This window comes from Periophthalmus magnuspinnatus, chromosome 17 (genome assembly GCF_009829125.3).
Source record: "Periophthalmus magnuspinnatus isolate fPerMag1 chromosome 17, fPerMag1.2.pri, whole genome shotgun sequence".
Lineage (NCBI taxonomy): Eukaryota > Metazoa > Chordata > Actinopteri > Gobiiformes > Gobiidae > Periophthalmus > Periophthalmus magnuspinnatus.
In genome coordinates, this window is record NC_047142.1 from 25507208 (window position 1) to 25528894 (window position 21687).

At 41.2% G+C, this 21687-nt stretch overlaps 2 protein-coding genes across 4 annotated transcripts; one reads left to right on the top strand and one right to left on the bottom strand.

The window, feature by feature from the left end:
• Positions 1-328: 328 nt before the first annotated feature.
• LOC117385060 (TSC22 domain family protein 2-like) lies at positions 329-18613 on the top strand. Of its 2 annotated transcripts, XM_055228457.1 has the most exons (4): positions 377-2561; positions 11636-11710; positions 16164-16215; positions 16420-18613. In XM_055228457.1, exons 1-4 carry the CDS (start codon positions 1030-1032, stop codon positions 16684-16686), a joined length of 1926 nt encoding a protein of 641 aa, XP_055084432.1. In that variant the 5' UTR covers positions 377-1029; the 3' UTR covers positions 16687-18613. The 2 variants fall into 2 exon arrangements, with proteins under 2 accessions (XP_033838199.1, XP_055084432.1); XM_033982308.2 differs by lacking the exon at positions 11636-11710 and having other exon boundaries at positions 329-2561.
• Positions 18516-21685, bottom strand: LOC117385064 (UAP56-interacting factor-like). Of its 2 annotated transcripts, none has more exons than XM_033982311.2 (9): positions 21470-21685; positions 21170-21310; positions 20890-21080; positions 20389-20537; positions 19752-19821; positions 19576-19622; positions 19366-19437; positions 19155-19281; positions 18516-19075 (listed from the first exon to the last, which is right to left on the bottom strand). In XM_033982311.2, exons 1-9 carry the CDS (start codon positions 21492-21494, stop codon positions 18974-18976), a joined length of 924 nt encoding a protein of 307 aa, XP_033838202.1. In that variant the 5' UTR covers positions 21495-21685; the 3' UTR covers positions 18516-18973. The 2 variants fall into 2 exon arrangements, with proteins under 2 accessions (XP_033838202.1, XP_033838203.1); XM_033982312.2 differs by having other exon boundaries at positions 18556-19072; positions 21470-21619.
• Between the last annotated feature and the right edge of the window lie 2 nt (positions 21686-21687).

The following is a 21687-nucleotide window of genomic DNA, read 5'->3' on the forward strand; positions in this document are numbered from 1 at the left end:
ACAAATGCACATACTATATTGTATTACAAAGAGAAAATAATAATAATAATTGTCTTGTTTAGACACTTATATTGCTTATTATTATTATTATTATTATTATTATTATTATTATTATTATTATTATTATTATTATTATTATTATTATTATTATTACTATTACTATTATTATGCTTTTAAGCGTATTTGTTTTGTAATTCACGTTTTTTGTGCGCATTTTAATTTTTTCTGCTTTTCTTCTCTTCTGTTCTGTTTGGTTCCTTTTGGCTTAACCGTGACTTTATAATTTTTCAGTTTTTCAGGTGTTCCGTGAATTCATCCAGAGGCATTCACAAACGTGTTTGCGCAACTCTCCGTGCGCACTCTTCCTACCCACGATGCAGCGCGGCGCACACAACATAGCCATCTTGTCAGGAGGGACTGAGGGAGGTAACGGCTGGTGCTGTTTATATTGTCGATAGTTAAAAAACGCAACGAATTTAACTGCGGTCTCTCTCAAAACTACACGGAGATAGGTATTTAGTGTCACTGCCAGGTGAACTGAAGCTGGTAACGTGAGCTGGTGCCGAAAACTGCTTTTATGAAGATGTCCCGTATACTTGTACCGACGTAGGGGGAGTGTGCAGCAGCCAGTTGGCTTCATTGCTAGCGTTAACCCACTAAGTGGAGGGCTGTGGGCCCTCCTCAGCCTGAAGTAGCTCCTCTGGCTGGGGCCTTTGACAACTGCACAACCGGGACCTGAGACCGATCCGGACTGACCCAGAGTTTTGGATTAATCCTCGTGCGCTGCTGTTAATAGTGATCAAAGCCGCATTGCTGGTGTAGACTCCCGGTTATGATCCTGTAAAACGCCGCAGAAGAGCGACGGGTAAAGGGATGGCGCAGATTCAGCTGGACTTTAGTTAGCTGGTAAAGTATTTTGTTCAATGTGCTGTTCAGTATGAATTAACCTTCTGCGAAGCTGCAACACAGCTCGTCTCGTTTGACGGAGGATAAATATAGCCATACGAGACTTGGAAACAGACCGCCAGTATGTCGAAAATGCCGGCCAAGAAAAAGAGCTGTTTTCAGATCACGAGTGTCACCCAGGCCCAGGTGGCGGCCATAGGAGCCGCAGACGACACAGAGAGCCTGGACGATCCGGACGAGTCGAGAACTGAGGACGTGTCTTCAGAAATCTACGACATGTCACGAGCGGAGTATGAGCCCGCCAGTGATAGAAGTCCATCTGAAGAACCCCAAAATAATGTGGAGGTAGAGGCACTAGCACACATACCTCAAGCGAGTCAGCTGTCAAACAAAGTGTCCAATCAAAGTGGCCAGCAGCAGGCAGGGCTTTCAGCTGGGCCACCCATTGCCTCTCAGCAACAGGCGGGCTTGGTGTCTCTGAACACATCACAAACCGTGTCCAGCCCGGCTCCTGCTGCCTCGGGCTCCACGGTGAGCTGCACATCACGCTTCAGAGTCATAAAACTTGACCATGGTACTGGGGAACCGTTTCGAAGAGGCAGGTGGACTTGCACAGAGTTTTATGACAAAGAGCCTGAGGGCTCAGTGGGAAAGTCTGGAGATAGCATACGACATGCCAGTACCACACTGGACTCCACTGGAGAGCGAGACAGTGGACTGGGACATACAGTTGGCTCAGCAGCAGACACAACGGTGTCTTCAGCCCGTATCATATCTGTGGAGACATTACCCACACAATCAGTCCAGCACACAGGCTTCAGCGTCCGTCAGCAGAGCCTTAGTGGCACACAGAGTGCCTTCTCCAACAGCAAACCAACTGGTGTTCAGCCACTGCAGACCAGCACCGGAGGCCTCCCTGCACCTCAGGCTGTGCTCCCTGTGGGACAGAACGGGCTGCCTCAGACCAGTGTTCACTTACACAAGTCACCTGTCATGCCCCCTTCTTACCCTGCACAGCAGCAGCTTCCTATGGGCCACCTCCTGACAGGTCAGCCTGCAGCTCTGGGACAGAGCCAGTCAGAGTACTATCAGCCCCCAGGCCAGGGTGTCCTTTCTGCTGGACAAGGGGCTTCCTCAGTGATGACTGGAGCCACTGCTGGAGTTTCTGTGCCCAGTCAGATTGGGGATGTTGGGGGTCCTCTACCTACAGGACCACTTCTTGCACAGTCAGTGGGAAATGTTCCTGGTTCGTTATTGGTTAGTGGGTCTACTTTACAGACTCAGTACATTGCAGCGGGCCAGCCTCCACTGCATGGTGCATCACCATCCAGCATACAGAATGTGCCTGCCAATGCAGTGAGCTCCAGTGTGCCCAGCACCATGCCCACTGCTGTGCCGAGTGCCTCCAGTGCAGCCATGCCAAATGTGACCAGCTCTGTGTTGCCCCCCGCTCCGTTTAAGACTGCAGTGGTACAGGGGATCCCAGCTGCTGGCCTGGGACAAGTGGAGGTTATGAGCGGAAGAAAATCTGAGGGGCCTCATGTGCCTGGGAAGGAGACAGTGAAGCCTCTTATGACTGACGCCCTACAACTCTCCACACCCACTGTCAACAGCCTGTTTGGGATCCACATACCTGTGGATGGGGATGAGGACAGGTAATGCTACACCTGGCACACCCACAAACTATCTTTCATAGTTTAAATACAAACAAAAGCAACACATGTACAGGGTGTCCATAAAGTCTTTACATTTACATCTTAACATTTTTAAAATGTTATTACAAAGATAAAGGTATATTAATTAGATGTGTTCTGCTGTACTCGGTGGTTATAAAAGTTTTGGGGTCTGCGTGTTCGTGAGTTCCGCAAACATTTCCAGATCGTTGGATTGGAAGGGATGGACCAATTCTGTGACTACCCGTTCACACCTCTGGATTTCTTTCTATGGGGCTATGTTAAAAATATCATGTATTTAACAAAGATACTGGACATTAGTGAACTAAAGCAAAAACTAACAGATTTGATTGCAACATTTGATGACGCTATGCAACAGCGAACATGGAAAGAAATCGAGTACCATCTTGATGTGCTCTTGAAACTATTGGTAGAGGTGTATTAAATGAGGTAAAAACTTTGGAAACCACCGAGTACAATAGAACAAGTCTGATTTAGATATCTTATCAGTTGCCTTTGTAATATATTTTTTTAATTGTAAAGAGACACCCTGTGTATTGGTCAACTACAATATTTCAAAATATTAACTTGGAATAGTAAACACATTTAACAACGTTTGTGAATTTTCTTGTTGTGTGTAAATATTGGCCGCTGATCCCCATTGACTTGTGTGACAGTAATCATTTTACATCGCCACTAAAATCCTGTCCTATTGCTTTAAAACACTTTAATACCTCTCCTGTGGAAAGTTTACAATAGTTCACTAGTTGTTATTTGAGTGGGGGCAGGCTCTGTGCTCCTTTTGTACAGGCACAAACTTGTTAGCCTCACATGGCCTGTCATACTGCGATTCCATGTGTTAAACTTCCTCGGTTGCTGTACACCTCATGGACAGCAATGGCCTTGTCTTCAAATCTAAAGCCTGTGTTTAAGTTCACCTTTAAAGACTTTGAAACTTGGCTTTTTCATGTTTTATAAGCACAAAATATTGATTACGTTTTTATTATTGGAGGTTAGCTTTGCATCAATTTGTTTTGATTTTCAACTAATTTTTTTTCATGTTTGGACTGGTCACGTTTTTGCCTTAAAACTTGAGGTTTTTGACCGCAGGGGATTATTATCTTTTGGCATGTAAGGGAAAGCTCTTTACTAGCTGGTTAGTGCAAAAGAGGAAATGTCGATACATTTCTGTGTCATGTAGTTTATTTCCTTTCCAGAGCATGTGCATTCATTCTTAACCCTGAGTTCAGTTTCACTTTGAGAAGGAGGCAGAGCTAAACGGAAATAATACAGGGCTTGAAATCTCTTAGCATTATTCTCTTGATATGTGTGGAAATGTCCCAACACAGCATATTGCATATCGACTTTTTTCATTTATGTACTTTGTTACATTTTTTATAGCACACTTACAAAAGCACATTAAGTAAATGTTAATATCACTGCAGTATAAAACTACGGGTTGTACTGTACTTTATCAAAGGATATTTCTATGTTGTTGTTTTTTAAATGAGGCATTTTGTTTGAGCTCAAACTCTGATGTGTGATACATGCCAATATAGTGTCACAAACAAAACAATATAATTTTTGTTTTGATTGATGTTATCCATTAGCTGACATTAACATTAGCTGATTCTCTGCTCTGAGACTGATAAGTTAGGGTGGGGGAGTCTCTGTTACGATAGTAAGGACTCCCTATCAAACATACAGCAGTAGCCTTTCTAACGTGCCCCTGTGGGACAGATAAGAGACCTGTCAGAAGGACGTCTCAGCTCTCAAACCTGTTTTCTGACTTTAGCCTCTGGCACATCTACTCTACCTTATTTATTATCTCCATGGACATGTATCATATAATGGGACTGTAAATCACCTCAAGCTAACTGGTAACAGTGGTTGCTTGTGCTCTTTACTTTGTGGATTGAAGTGTTTTCATAGCATCAGTGTGGCTGCCACATCTTTGTACCTCATCAACCAATGGGCTGACAAATGAGGCAAAACAGTTGTGAGAGTACAGTAGATGTGCTGAATGACAGCAGCTTGAGTTTGTGCAGCTAGAGATCTCTAACTGTATAACCTGTTCAGCCTCCGTACAGCAGGCATCTGAGATATGTATAATGCAGCCACCCCTGTCTTTGTACCTGATTAGTTGCTGCTAGGCATATTTCTAGATGTTGCATAAACAGCCTTCACTTACACCTGCCAAAACTGTTCGACTTAACTTTACTTAAATGTTTACATAGTCGGGTTGCAAAATATACAAATAAAACAAAAACACATTTGAGCATTCTTTAAAAAACGTTAGGGCTGGGTGATATGAATATGATGATTGGATCATAATGACATCCCTGTGACAATATGCTGTTTATGTGAAATGGCCATATAGTGATAAAATAATTCTCTGTTTAAGGCAGTTTCCATATACAGCCTCTCAGCCCATGCTCTCACCTGCGGAGATGCACTGGAGGAGTCAGGCTTAGCCAACCTGGTTTAATGCATGTAGAACACATCTGCTGATGCATACCCATCATAATGCATTAGCTGATTAATAAGACCGCACGAGTAGGGCTGGGTATCATTAAGAAGTTACTGATATGATACATACCTTGATACATAGGCTACGATACGCATCCCGATATGATACAATATATTTAAAAATCGATCAGATATGATTCAGTGAAAAAACAATGACCAACCCCATTTTCACAAAAAATAAACATTAATGGTGCATTTATCGTCCGTTTATTGAAGAGGCATGAACATAAAGTGCATTTTTTTTTGGTGCATGTGACTAACTAAAGGAACGCATCAAACTGTTGGTCAATATTATTCATCCACAGCTTATACGAACTCAGCATTTACATGTACACAGGGACATGTGCAGTTTAACTGCTCTAAAGGCTCACAACATATCTACTGAATCACAACTGTGACACTAAAAGTATTTGTTTTCTCATTGAGGTATAATCCAAATTGCTACACATAGACCAGGCATACCCAAAGTTCAGCCCGGGGGCCAATTGCGGCCCATGTACAAATTTCCACTGGCCCGCAGCCTCTGGAATAAAAAATAATTATGTGTGGCCCGTTGCACTGTTGACCAACATAAAATACACATTTACAAGCAATATTATATTTCACCAAGGATGGCAGCAGATCCGGGCCATGCTCCGAGGTTGCGCTCTTGCTGACTTCTAACGGCAATTGGATAAAGACAGGTTTAAAGAAATTCGAACATTTGCTAAGAAAATACTGAGTTTGTTTGGTTCTCGGTTATGAACTTTAACAAGAACCGTACGAGGACAAGACTGACTCACCTGTGTGACGTTTTGCGCATCCAAACCACCGTCTTTGAGCCAGACCAGGCCTATTTATTACAGTCCAGATCTCAGTTTCAGTCCAGTCTCAGTTTGTTTGGTGAAAAAATTTGAAAATCTCAGTGAATTAATTTTATTGTGATAATCAAAACCACAGATTAAATGTTCATTTTTTCATATTTATAATCTGTGTATAATTAATTTTGTTTTTGAAAGGTGAAAGCCAGTTGCAATAAAAAGTAAAAAAAAAAAAAAATTAAATAGTTCATGTGCATTTAATATTAATGGTTCAAAGAAAGATCAGGGTGAATGTTCGGCCTCTGCCCCTTTTCACCTCACCAAATCTGGCCCTCATTGCAAAAAGTTTGGACACCCCTCACATAGACCATATGATAACACAAGCATCTCACCTCTGCTGTCTTTAATAGACAAGTACTTTGACATATGTTGGCTATATTTCGCCATTCGATGTGTACTCCAACCCTAAAAGTATTAATCCATGAATCCAACAGTTTGTCAATTCTTTGCTCTATGAGGTCCAAGTCGCAGTAAATATTTTGTTTGTAGCCTAGTTGTTTTAGATGCTCTTCTAAATGTTTCATTACAACTAACTTGAGTAACAAACATAAACTATTCCTCTTTGTCTCTTTGCCGTCGATTTTCTGATTGGTTAATTTTATCGTTTAATGGCCAGCAGCTTGCAGACAGAAGTCCTAAGGAAAGAGGGCATTTCTGAATGTGTAACCCCCAAAATAACACCCAAGCCTGATAGGATACTCATATTTATGTTATGTTTGAGATTTTTGAAATTTTAGATCTAAAATGAAATTTTAGATTTAAAAAAATACAAAATACTGATTTAATTGATGTAATAAAATCACAAGTTTTACATTTTCTGCTGAAATGTCTGGACGGCACATCACTGTATAATAATAAATTTGGTTTTCATAGTATAGCTTACATTCTAGCACTTGAATACATCTTAAGCCGGATATCCTCTGCACAATTTTGTTCAGATAACTACTACAATTGTCAAAATACAGCTATGATGATTTTTTAGGATTTATCATTGCAACCCTAGTCGTAGGTCAGATGGGTACAACGGTTAAACTTATGATCAAAAATACAAGCTGCGACTGATATCTGCAGTGTTTGGAATCTCGGTGGCAGAGTGAGCCCTCGCCTCGCTATGTCTATGATCATTTTCATCACGTCGTATCATATGATAGACCTTGTGTTGTATGAGGTACTTGGCAATACCCAGCCTTAGTACCTCCATTGCATTTGTTTTAAATCTAAACCTTGGGGGTGGAGTGGGTGGTCCCTTGTGTTTGCCCACACTCTCGTCCCCAGCGTTCCTCTGAAAGTAATTACAGGACTGCAATTGTGATACCATAGACTGCAGCCTGGAGATGTGGCCCTCATCTTTACAATATCATTTTTCTCTCTCCAGTGGTTCCTAGCTGCCCTTGATAACTAAAGCTTTAAATAATATTGTCATAGTGCTTTAATTACTCATAGAGGTTCTGCATTTTGATTGGATTTGCATGAATATCCTGTTGTTGTTTAGTTGAAATAGTTGCATTATTTATTGCTCGAACATAAATGTTAGCTTGGAAAATGTAGAGTCCAGGTCTGAAGTTGGTGCCACCTTGAAGCACAGCAAGGAAGGGGGCGTGTCCTTTGAAGGGATGGCGCCCAGAAAGTGTGTGTACAATTATCCTCGTTGGGGGTAGGGGCCTCTGCTCAGGAAACTCAAAGCACAAAATGTAAGCTGTGTATGTTTGCACAATTCTTTGAGCAGACTGACTCCCTTTGACCTTTTGACTTTTGTTGTCCTTTATTCAGCCGTGGCTAGTCAAACCTCTTCTCCTCTGATTCGTCCAGTGGCACTTAGTAGTTAGGCACATATCCAGAGGACCTCAAAGGTGCTTTGTTTCCTATATTTGAGGGTCTCAGCAACTTTCATAACCCTGGCCAAATAGTAATTTAAGCAACAGTGTTATTTATTTTTTTCTGAGCAGTGCTGTACGAAATAGTTTTGAAGGCTGTGCAATTAATTGCTGTTATTACACATAAAACATTTAAACATACACAATTGAAAAAACAAAACTGTTATTTACAATAGCACTGAATTGTGTTCCACACACATGCACAGACACACGTTTCCATGAGTGAAAAAGGGCGGTTGGAGCTTTCTACTAGTAGAATACTTTCATAGAGGTCCATTTTGTGCTTAATATGTTAGTGTGTTCACAAACGTCACATCAATAATCATCACGCCTAATATGAAGTGAACGATTTAGCTCTTTCGAATAGTTACTTAATGTGAACAGTTGGAACCAGATCTCCATTTGTAAAGGAACCAAATCTTTTTCATTTCAAATTTGTATGCATTTTTTGACCGATTAATGCTGAACTAACACAAGAATCAGCCCACAAGCAGAGCAGGAGACACGAGTGGGAACTTTGTGCACAAAAAACATATTTGTCATTTTAATAACAGTTGGCTTTTAAAATTATTATTATAATGCAATGTTTTATTTAGATTACGCATAATTTCATTTGAACACACTCCTACTCTCAGTTTAAACCAGTTTAAATAAATATTACTCTGAGCCATTTCTCTTTGTGAATAGTTTGTAAATAAACGAAGTTCTCACGTTGGCTTCTGTCATAAATAAATACAAAAAGAGCCAGTCTTTTGAATGGTTCTTTGACTTCAGAATGTTTTGGATCCATTCACTTCAAAGAGCCAAAAGTCCCATCACTAGTGATGCACCACCCATCTCTCTGTGCAAGTTATCATGACTTCAATCATTTTCATATTCGAACAGCCCTATCATTTCATAATGATACAGGAGTTTTGAAATTGGAATAAGTAATAAGTTGTACTTAATATCCGTAAATGAAAATAATTTTTCTACAGTAACAAGATGCATTTCTATGCCTATCATGTTTGTCCTCCAATTATTAAGTTGTTTTCATGTGCTGCTTAAGCTAATAAATTTAAACTGGTGCTTCCCTGTCTTCCATGTTTAATATTGTCCAGTCATTTATTTATTTATTTATTTTACTTTTCATCACTATCTGGGGTCAGGTTTGAGTTGAACATGATTGAGTACCTGTAGTGTCATCACTGTGTCATCACCTCCTCCTCAGGTCCTCCTCTCCTCATTGTTTTAATGGACACAAGCAAGTCCTCAGTCACTGTTGTGCCGTGGTCTGTTGGAGCTGAGCATTTGACTGGGATGTACTGTACTGTGCTGCAGATAAGCCCAGCTGGGAATACGCTGCTATCTTGTTTTTGTCAAGTGTGGCTCAGTAACACTAAGTCTACATTTCTGTTGTTCTTTGCCTATGGTCTCAATCATGTGACATGAGAGGATTCTCCTTAACAATGTGTGTCAATCAGAGTTTAGTCAAGACTGTAATTTTGTGGGACGAATGTCTGAAGCATTGGGGATGCCATGTAATCCAGAGACTATACTATAGTATAGTACATTATATATAATTCCCACTAAAAACTAGATGGGATGTAATATAATAATGTCCAATAGCAAAGTCCCATGTAGTTCTGTTGTAGAAAGTGATCACCGGCTTCAGCTTAGTCATGAGCAGCCTTCATCTTGTAATGAACAGTGGCACCAGTTCTGCTGCGTTTTACAATCAATCTTGTTAATCTACAACCCAAGACCTGCTGAATGAAACTCCCACAGGACTGGTGAAATCTAAATAGTTCTGACCTACTTCTGCAGCGTGGCAGCTGGATGGATGGGGCTGAGAGCCTTAAGTTAACACTTGGCCTTTCAGTGGTTTCTCCAAAGCTGCATAGGCCCCTCTACATCCCCCTGGGCCTTAGGACTGTTGAACTGGCCTGTACCAACTGTATGGTGCTGATGGGACCAGAACCTATGCCTCTACATCTTTTTCAAAGACCATCTTGTGTTCAGTTTGGTATTCCAGCCTGTAAGGTACTTAATGTTTGCAGAGGAGTCCAAAAAACATAAAAAATAATCTTTATAAGCAATTAAATTATGCTTTTATTCATCAGAAATTCTGTCAAAATTGTTCTTTTTGACTAAATGTTGTGTCTTGTGGGATTCTTTTAGATCTTGTGTTTTCTTGTTTTTAACTTATGACATATTTGCAGAACTAGTGTATACCACATGTTGCCAGTAGTCACATAATCTTTCATACTTCTCCTCCTTCCTTCCCCCTGAGTTGGTAACCTTAGACTTCTGCTGGTCATTCACATGCTAAATGACTGGGCAGGGTTATTAGCGGTGGAGAAGAGGGCCTTCACTGTGGCGGCTGCTCTGTAGAACACACACTCAAGGAAAAGCCATGCGTCATGCTCGGGCCCCAGTGTGACATCAGCCCACAAGAATGCACGAAAAGGTTATTTTAGTCGGCCTACAATCGCCCAATCTGCTTAGGCCTCAACGTGTAGCATAGTCTGAGAATGTCCCGGACTTTGAGTGTCTTTTGGAACTAGATTTTGGCTTTTCAGAAACTTCACAGAAATTTCTGCAATCTTGTTGTGAGAAGGTATCTTGTAGCACAACCTCGTCATCTGTATTTGTGGCTGCACTCACTAGGGTTTATAGGGCAGATGGTGCTGCACAAAGAGGCTCTTTCAGAAAAGGATATTGACATGTTATATTTAAGTTTTACAAAGACGGGCATTGAGAGCCAAGCGATTTCAACATGAAAACAGGAACTCTTCTTCTTCTCCCTTGCACACTTGCTGGACTCCAGGTTGTCTGACCTCCATGATATCAACCAATGGAAACTGTTTTGCCCCTTAAGTATAACTGTGGAGGCGTGTGCTTGGATGTGTTTTCTTTGCCTGCAGAGTGAAGTGAAGCAATGGTAGAGGAGGGGGTCCGTAAGAGGGTTCAGTCATGAGGTAACGAGAGACAGTGGGTTTGTGCCAGAGATTTCTAGGAAAATGGCTTTGGCTGCTCTATAATATTCACACACATGCTCCATATCAACTCCTCCTTCCCCTGTGCTGTTTTGTGTGAGTTGGCTGCTCCCCTGTCACTATGAGCACATATACGTAGTGTGTAAAGTGTGTATGTGAGATAGCAGCAGGGAGGCTTCATCAGATGTGTGTGTGTGTTGTGTGCACGAGCCTGCGCTAGTGTGCTAAGGGTCAGAGCGGGGATTTCCTTTCCCCTTCCCGACATACATCCCATGTCACAGCACACACTGTTCCTTTGTAGTCTATTTGTGTTTTAAGAAGAACAATCATTGAACTACTCTCAAATGGTTTGTAGTGATACATTTAATGCCATCCTGAGCAAATGTAAACCAATTTCAGACATGGCAGATGAGCCAGTTTACTTTCTTTCAAGTTGATAGTGAGCAATCGACAGGTTGTTTATGAATATGCCTGAGGGAGGTGTGTGCTCTCTATGAAGCAATCTTCATTCCTATTTGCTCTCTCTCTCTCTGTTACTTTTTTCTCTCACTCTATCCCTCTCTCTCCCTTGCTTCTCCCTCTCGCTTCACTCTCGCTTTCTCTCTCACTTCCCTCTCTGTGTTTCTTCCCCTTATACTTGCCTGGTTAATTTGCTCTGCGTAGACCTCCTAAAGACTCTATAGGGGGCTGCTCATAAACTACATTGGGACACACTTCTTCTAGGAATTACATGCCACTGTGTCACAACATGTTCTCATTGTTTTCATTTGCTCTGTTTCTGTTTTTCTCTCTCTCCCTGAATACGGTTGACACAGGAACCCCTCCAAGGCTTTCTACCAGGCCTTCCAGTCTGGCAGCAGATTAAGAGATTCAAAGGCCCTCAGTGATAGGTACAGTACTGTCCTGGTTTGGCCGCTGCTGGTCTGCAAGAGTGTTGCATTTGTGTGCCATGTGCGCCTACAGACTTTGCTTTGTCCACATGCATGGGTTACGTTTGTGAGTCAAGAAACATTATACATGGAGCAACAACATCGTTGCAAATCAGGAAAGCATCACAAGAGTCTATCGGTCAAAAAAACTAAACAGTTACTAAGGCATTAATCCAAAGTGCGAAGGGTGAAATGTACAAACAAAAACTTCCTTTGTAACTTGAAGGCAGATTACAGCTTAACCAGGAAGTGGATTCAAAGCCTAATAGTGGCTTTGACAGAGGGGAAAGGAAGAAATAAAAAAAACCCTTGAGTTTTTTGTCAGATCATACTGGTTGTAACAACACATTGTAGCCATCTGAATCTGTGCATTACGGTTTTTTATGTCCAGTGAATGCATCATAAAAGATAAGGTGTGAGCATGTGCACCCAAGTGGTCTTGCTTGAGTTCTGTGTTGTGCTGTTTTAACTGATAAGAAGGGCCTCACCTGCTGAATAATTTTGTGACTGACCAAAGTGAAAAGGGAAGCTGACAAACTTATACTGAAGTGACAGGAAATGTAAGTGCTTGAGTGAAGTATACGTCTGACATGTCGCCAACCCCAGCCTTTGCACACCATCAGTGCAGTGCAGGAAGTTGGCATTTGGTTTTGTTTTTGGCTCTGAATATATTGTCTCAAGCTGTTTGGTAAAATAAACAGTTACTACTACCGTCATATAAATTATAACGCAACATTAGATTTTTTTGCCCTGACTTGAATATTTGTGAATATAAATTTGGTGTGTTCATACTACACTGTGATTTTGAGGAGAGCGTGGTTCAAGTTGGATTTTCTCCTCTAAGTCAGTCGTTCCACGCGACTTGGTTTCTCTGTGCACCTGTTGTCCCAGGGCTCATGAGCAGGCCTCGCCTTCTCAACATGCTTTAACACGTCTTTAAGTCAATTACATAGACTTGCCTTTATTTCACTGCATCACTAAAGGCCCTCAGAATTATTTTGTAAACCAACAGCTGAAGGCACCATCTCATTTGCTTTTCCAGAGAAATTATTCTGCCAATTTTAATCCATTTCCACCAGCTGCTGGAGTGTAAACTTTGCTGCCTCTAATGGGCTTTTTATTAGCATTTCTTTGCAGGCTATCTGAGGCTAATAAATGTTGGCAGCACTAATGCTTATGCTGAACTTTATGGCGAATGTTTCATAATCAGTGGATGCGACCAGCCTGGCCCTGCAGCCTCAGCAGCCTGACCCCAGTGATACCAGTAGTTACATACTGTTTGCTTAGTGACACTAGCAAAACAGTGCAGCCACATTTACCAAGCCCTGAGCACACTTTTGTTTTGAGTAGAGATCCCAAACAAGTTTGTGGCTTTAACATAAGCTATAGTGGCTTAGCTTTAAAGAGGCCGGGACAGTGCAGTCTCTACTGCCTCCCACTAGGGTGGTACTAGGGGAAAATTATGTCAAATGTGATGATCTAATTAACTAATTAACTTAACATGATACTGTGTTTTATATAAAAAAATCTATAATAATGTCTTTTAACAAATCTGTATGCAGGCAGACCAGAATACCATTTTTACCTTAGCATACAGTGTGATTGTGTATCGATAAACCATGTAAATACACAACACAAATTATTATAATACGAAGGAAAATGTGACTTGTGACACATTTTAAGCTATGCATTTGCTAATATTACACCAACAATAATATTAAAACACAATGCGCTTTGGTCCAGTTAGCCGGTATACATCTTGTATCTGTCCACACATTCTATGAGCTCTCTGTTGAGTAAGTCCACTCTCTATGTGACCCTTAAACATAGGTCTTTGTGACCTACAGATTGTCAAGTGTACTTTTATGAGGTCCCACTCTGTTGCAGCCATATGCTAGGGCTGGGAGAATCTGGAGTTAAGTAGCATGCCACTGCTGACATGGTAGCATCAGCATTTATGAGCACAATCCTTTTGTAGACCAGGGAAGCATGCCTTCATTTTGGGAAGTGCCTGTTTTGATAAATGCATATAGATTTCACCTGCAAAAGGTTTGAGTGTTATTTAAATTTTAAAAGATATTACAAATTCAAAACTAGTTTTGTTCACTGAATGTAATTTTCTCCAAGCTATATGTTCATTCATAATGAAATGTAATGATTCTTTCAGTGGGAGATTTTGGAAACCGCTGAAATCTTTATAATTTTACTTTTTTTTTTTGGTTAAGACTTTGTGGCAAATTGGTACCACAATACTTTACTGCCAACCATGTTTATAGCTGGTTAGTATCAAGTCATGGCTAAATGGTTACCAGATGTGTATGAAATACAGTGGTGTAACTATGGGAGAGTGAAATAGTGTTGATGTCTTGGCCTTTCTTCATGTCTGAATTCCACGGTAAAGCAGTAAGGGTGTAGCCTTCAAGTCCAAAGAGTCTGTGCTTTACATGGAGCACCTCCTCTTGGCACTTGCCTATTGAAATCTCTTGTGGAGGGAAGCTATAGGAGGGCCTGTCTGCACCGCCTGTCTAAATTAAACACACACTCGGTGCAGGGTGAAGCAGAGTTTGTTTTTTTCATCTAATAAATGGTGTTGTGTAAGTGCGTGTGAGGGGCCGGACTGGATGGACCAACTATTTCTAAATCGTACGTTCTTGCTGCTGATTTGTGCTGTGTTGTGGGTGTGTTTGAGTGACAGCCGATGTGTCTTATAAACACACACAGCCTCGTTCATTGTGCCATCTTTGCAGCATGTTCATGTTGTCAGAGCAAATGTTTCTGTCACATCAAAGGGGGAGCTGACTGACAGCAGAGGTATGGGGAACATTCCTCTGATAACAATCTGCTGAGTGCTTCCGCTGGCCTAAAGGACCTGTAAGATGGTTAGAAGGAACAGAACATCTTGTCCTCAGGGCCAGTCTTTTCATTTAGGTCATAACTCACCACATGGTGGCATCAGTGTTCAGGCAGGTGAGGCCTTCCCATCATCCTTTGCCCCATAACATCACTATTGTCATGTCTCAATTATCTTTCCTTGTGGCCTCCTCTCCTCAAATTTGTAAAGTTTCTTGGCATTGGCCCACCACCAGCAAGAATTTAAATGGGTCTATGAGACTAGTTTACCTTAACTGGACCCTGCATGTGAAGTGATAACTTGTGACACCTTGTGTGACTGTCCTGGAGCAAAACTGAAATGTTATGAGCAATCAGGTGACCTACCATCTTACTGGTCTCTTATTTAAATATAATTTGTGCTTGTCCGTATAATTATTAACATATTACTCTCCTCTAACTAATCATGACTATTACCTGGAGTAACACTAGGCTCTCCACTCTTACTGCTGTCAAGCTGTTCTATCACATTGTTTTGCAGTAAAAAGTTGGAGAAGTTATTCTGATGCTGAATTCTACCTCTCATTGACTTAAATCTGACTTTTGAAAGGCATTTTTTAGTAAATTTGAGTGGGTCAGTGGTCCAAACTTGTGTAATGGTCTGTTGCTGGATTTTAAAACAACTGCAGTACTCTCCAGTATTATGCCTGTGGTATTTGAGAGGTGTGGCCTCCTCTTAGCTGTGGGCTGCTGTCGCGGGTTCATGTTTCATTTTTCTAAAAGTAAAGTCACTGTAGCTGCCCTGGCCTCTTTTTGCCGGTTGTAGTGGAGCTGCAGTTTTGGTGCAGGTCAGCGCCCACATTATGCCGTGCACGTTCTCCTTCAGACCGCTATGCTGCGCCGAGCATTCGCAGCAGCAGCAGAGCTATGGGCCGCTGTTCACGCGGCGCTCACCACGACTGTGGCCACAGCCACACCGCCGGTAACTCTCGCCTGCTACTCACCTGCCACTCTCTGCCGCTCATGCAGACTGGATTACTGACCACTGTCGGCTTTACATTGGAAATGATACTTGTTCTCAGGTTTCTCGCACGTTCGTTTGTGCAAAAGATTTGTGTAAAATGTGTTATTATTATTATTGTCTGCTCGGCGTTGTTGGGGCTGTTAGTTTATTTAGTAAATGAGAAAATCAAGTTAATATTACTAGTAATATTACCATTGAATTTGTAGGAGCCTAAATATTGCAGTTGTTCTATTAACATGAAGGTATTTTCTATTTCATAGTACATATTCACCTCTACGATCATGCTGTACATTGTGTGGTACTCATGTCTTTGTACTTCTGTGTGATCATTTAACCTAAATTGGACTCCACACTGACTGTGCCGCCATATTGATGACAGGCCATTTTACTGTTTATGGTCTGTCCTAGATTCTCCTATGTACTGTCCATTTGGTGAAGCACCGAAGGTGTGCAGTTCAAATGCTCTTGTGATGCATCCACTTTTAATTACTACTTAACGAAAGTTAACAAAGATTTTATCAATACACTAATCTGACGTCAAACTCTTCTTTCCTTTTACAGTGCCTCGGGAACCAATGTTGTTGCCATTGACAATAAAATTGAACAGGCAATGGTGAGTACAAGACCTGTCAATTGTTTTCACATGAACATACATGAATTATTTAAAACTAGAGACGTCACTGCTCTTCTGACTTGTGCAAATATGTGCCAACAGAAATCTATAAGTGCATTCTATATTCTAGCCTTTAGCTCTTGATGTCATTGTAACAAATTACTTGGTGCCCATTGGCTCATATCGTGCTCTTGCCTGTTGCAGGACCTAGTGAAAAGCCATCTGATGTATGCAGTGCGTGAAGAGGTGGAGGTCTTAAAGGAACAGATCAAGGAGCTGTTTGAGAGGAACTCTGTTCTAGAGCGGGAGAACGCAGTGTTGAAGTCCTTGGCCAACACTGAGCAGCTGTCACAACTGTCTGCACAGACCAGCTCCACGCCTCCTCAGCCTGCGCTCCTTGCTCCCAACCCCCCTCTCCAGACTCCGCTTGACCCCAGCCAACAACTGCAACCCAATGTCACCTCAGCTTGAAGCGCAATTGAAAACTACAAGCAGCGTTTCCTGACAACCTATTACAGTTAGTGTATGTGAAAATTCAAAGAAGAGAAAACTTTGTCTTCTTAGCCACCAGCTTGACCAGAGTACAGTGTACATTTGTGTGTGTGTGCGTGCCAGGCCGAGTTGGCGACAGCGACTGTGAATTGGTGTTGAATGTCTGTGCATCTGTACTGTGGGCCTTTCCAGTGTTAATGCAATCATTGAGACAAAGTTTATAGAGGTGATAATCAGGGTGGTCTTGGTTTGTTAGAGTTGGCGACAGTACGTGTTCACATTGACTAACTGCTGGGTCCAAGCTTGCAATGATATGCCTTGAAGTGAACAAGGCATCCCTGACCTGACACCTGCTTCAGAGCGTGAAAAGGTGCGCTTTACCTCCCCTAAGGGACAAATAGTGTGATTGTCAAAAGAGAGCGTTATTTTTTTAATGAAATAATCTGACTGGGTTAAGGGGTATTTTAGCCTTGCTGTTTCATGTTAAAGTGGGAGAGAATGAGAGATACCGCTGCCGTTACTTTTACATCAAGTCCAACCTTTGCATCAGTCTTTGAGTTCTACTGTTAAGTGTTTTATTTATTACAGGGCTGCTATTTCCATAAATGAACAATTTCTTCAAACCTGTTAAACTGAGTCTCTCTCTTTTACAGTGTTTTTTTTTTTTTTTTTTTTACATCCCTGGGGCAATTCTTAAAGGCAAACATAAATCCTGACAAATGGATAAACACTACTCAAATTTATGCTGCAATTCCCAATTCAAAAGTTGAGTCCAGATTTATGAATGTAATAAGTATTACAAACCTTGAGTGATTCTTGCCTACTGGCATTATGGGGATGTTTACACGGCAACAATTCACAAATCCGCAATGTTTTATACCGTATTGGCCTCTTTTATAGGACACAAACACATGCGTTCATTGAATCCACGCTGATTTTGAAAAACCTGGAAAAGTTGCTTAATTTAGTACGGGAGACCGTAATTACTGGACAGACCGGTTTTCTGAAGGAGGGAGGGCGGCGCAGCCTCAATCTGTGCAGTGATTGGCTGTTCACAGCACGCAGACGACCAGCGATCGTAAAATACAACACTTTTAGGTCTCACATTTAATTTTACTCAAGAAAGCGGTGAAATATACAATTACTTACTTTCACTTTAGGGTGGCCAGAAAAGCCCCAGAGAAGCACAAGATCTAAAAGTAACCCCTAAATTGTAATCAGGAAGCAAAAGTTTCTCTGCGGTACAGCGCAGTGTGTCAGTACTGAGCACAGCGCCGTTTGCTGGATAAAAACGTGCACTGCAGTTTTTTTAAAAACCCACAATAGTGTCTCTTCGCCGCTGATAGGTCTAAAAGCAGAAAAAAAATCAGGGCGAATGTTAAGATTTCCTGACCAGAGTTGCCGTGTAAACAGGGCCTAAACCTGGGATAAATACCTAAGATGTCAAATCTGATTTCTCTTTTAGTATTATTTTTTGTATTATTTCGATGTTTTTCCTGAAGGGGGCCAGGGGGAAAAGCTGTGAAATCATTCAACCTACTTTGTAACCAAAGATGCAAAGCTGTGTAAATTGATTAATTTTAAAATGCACACATTTTGTTACTTTCTCCTCCACAAAATATTTTGTTGCTGTTTGGCATGTTCTGCATGATCTGTAATTTTCAACCACTTTCTTACCTCATTTTTACTCAGCACTCTTATTGTAAGATAGTCTGTGAACAGTGTAACGGGGAAAGCTGCAGCGTTGGCAAGAGAAAAAAATAACCTAGTGTTACTGACACTAGTCACAGAAAATGAAGTGAGCCATGTTCGTTCATTCAAAGGTGTTTGAATTTCATATGCCAATAGTTTTGTTACATTGCAAATTTTAATGTATTTAAAATAAAAGCAATATTCAGATTCCAAATCTGCTGGACTTCTTGTGCCCTTGTTGAATTCTACTTCTGTAGCTACTGATCCAGTGAAACTGGAAATAGAAAAACTGTATACATTTTTTAGTTCCTTGGTGAAATGTATAAAACAATTTGCAATTTCCATAAAAATAGGACCCACAAAAAGCCAGTAACAGTGTCTTTAGTGTTGGGAGGATCCCTTAGTAACTCAACATCCACAAGACAAAAAGGTGAGCACAACACGGACAATTGCACTGTCCAAGACTCCGATCACTCCTTAAAGTCCATGAGTCACTCTGTGCTGTTTGAAGAGTCCACTGGAGGCTGGGTCACCGAGTGTCAGTACGGAGAAAGGCTTTGGCTCAAATCGTCTGTCAGCCTACAGTCACAAAGCGATTGCCTTTAGCGTGCTGTGCTTTAGCCGTGCGCTGGTCCTTAAGGATCCGGAAACGCTCATTTAAAGTCATGGACGTCTGCTGGAAAAAAGCACAGCATAAAAGCAATTTAAAAAAGCCCATTTAAATTTGTGTGTTACAAAAATGAGCATTCCCTTACTGGCTTTGCAACACTGTTGATATCAAACTGCAGGGCCACTCCTTTGGGGATCTTTTTTTCCACTGTCTCAAGCTTGACTGGGGCAGTTCTTACAGCGGGAGGATGCAGTGTGTAGGCTGTGGGAGGCCTGTAGATTGACAACTTTGCTTCATATAATTTTTCATATTTAATATTGATGATTCTCATAAACATTGTAATTAAAAAAGCTTACTCTGGTTGAGTTCTGGCAGATGGATTGTCGATGGATACTGTCAGAATTCCATTATTGGTAGATGTACGCCACCTTGTGGACATAAATCAGAAATTATTTACGTATAATGTATAGATTTTTTTTTTTTTACTTTTACTTACTAGTGACACCAATCCATGAAATATTATCTAAAAATCACGAAGAGTGATTTAAAGGTGAACAATTACTCACTGTCGACTCCTGACTGGAGGATTTGGTTTTTGGACTTGAGCTTGAATCTGTAGAAAAAGACAACACATAATCCTCAGTGATCTAGTCTTCAGATGAATTACACTGAAAGAAGGGAGGTCATGGGATAGCAGGCTTTAAGTACATGGTACCAAAAGATGTAGTGCTTCTGTGTGTACCTTAAGTCCTCTGCGGAACAGAAATGTGGCTTGGCGTGCATCCCTTTGAGTCTGGAGCGAAGGCAAAGGTCTAAATGGGAAAATATGGAGTCAATAGAGGGTAAAAACAAGACCTAGTCTTTTAAAGAGACCTGAAGAGCAGATTAACCTGAAACAAACCTACTAATTTTGGTTTAATAAAGAAAAGCATTGATCAGTTTTTGGGCCTCAATCAAAGAACACATTAGTTTTCTGCAGAGTGAGCAAAGCCCACCTTTGGGCGTTGTGTTGCACTCAAAGCGAGATTAAGCCAAAGCCTATTTTATTTAACAATCCAGGTTTGTTAAATCAAAATGTTTAAATAAATGTATCCTTTGTCATTTGATTATTGCTCCAACTACTACTTTGATTGGATTGCGCTAATATATATATATATATATATATATATATATATATATATATATATATATATATATATATATATATATATATATATATATAGCGCAATCCATTCAACGTTATTAAATAACGTTGATGGAATAAACCGTACAACAGAGACAGCTCTGGAAGATGAATTCAGAACTATAAAACTAAACTTCTCGTGAAAAATAAAAAAAATGTTACCAATTGTTTATTTATGACATTGGAAAGTGCGCACCTCCGTCTAAGCTGGAAAGGCCTTTTCACTGTAGAAGGATTCGGACTCCTTTGTGGTTCTGGCTGTCTGTAGGTCTTCCGCTGCCCCTCTGGTTTCCTGTACTGGTTTGTACTGACAGTGTTTTGAATAAAAGGCCTTGTTTTTGCCCTCTAAAAACAGAGGAAGAAACAGGATCTCATGAGTAAAAAGCAATCTGATCTAAAACAGGTATGATTCTGACCATCTTCATGACCGAATATATGCTGAAAAACAACTGTGTGGATGTAACGCTTTATTTTCTACTGCTGACAACAGCTCACCACAGTTGATACCTTTCAACAGCTGCAAAATTGGTCACCTTCACATCTTGCAAATGTGTCAAACCCCAATCTAACCCTTTGCCATCTTCATTAAACAGCTGGGTCCATGCATTTCCATTAATCAAACGCTTAAATGCTGTGAACTTCGGATCTTAATGCATTCAACACAGGCAACTCAAACAGGTTCACTTATTTCACTTACCGTTAAGAAACCTCGTTTCCCCTGAGATCCTGCTGCTGTTCTGTTGATCGTCCCCAATCGTTTAAGCAGCGCCCCGGTCCTGCGGGATGCCAACCCAGTAACGACCCCCGGGGCCTGTCCCCGTCTCCGCGCTGGGAGGTTAGGCACCTTTCTGTTGAGTTTAGGCCCCCCTCTTTGAGACAAACCAACTCCTGATCAGAAAATGAAGTTCAATATATGAGTTTACGAATAAACCCAGTAAATCAAGTCTGCATGTTTTTGATGAGTTTATTGTTGTTACCCCTCTGAGTGGTGGGAGCAGATCTGGGCTTGACACCTTTCCCTTGCATTAAACGGCCTTTCTTCTTGACTGGTCTGCGATTCACGGTCCCTTGTTTCTTGTTCAATTTCTGCTCTTTTTTGTTGAGACGAATAATATCATCTGTTGGACACAAAATAACAAGCAAATAATTTAAGTTCTGGTGTATATCGGATCTAGAAAGCTACTTGTAAATCAACCTCTCTGTAGTTCTAGCAACTAGTTAGCTACGATGAGCTAACATCAATACATTAAGTTACCGTTAGATTCAAGAGTCCTTACCTAATGACATGTCAACCTTGTCCATAACTGCTGCTTTCTTGGTGTGCCCGGTGTAGATGCCACTTAAACTCGTCCTGGCCTCTCACCAAAACGTGTCAAATAAAATAAGTCTGCTGACTGACAAGGCAGCCTGCTGCTGCTGGTCGTCGTCTCGTTTTGAGCCGTGCGCGCCCCTCCCCCTTACGTATATTTCTACGCATGCGCCAAGTTTACTACAT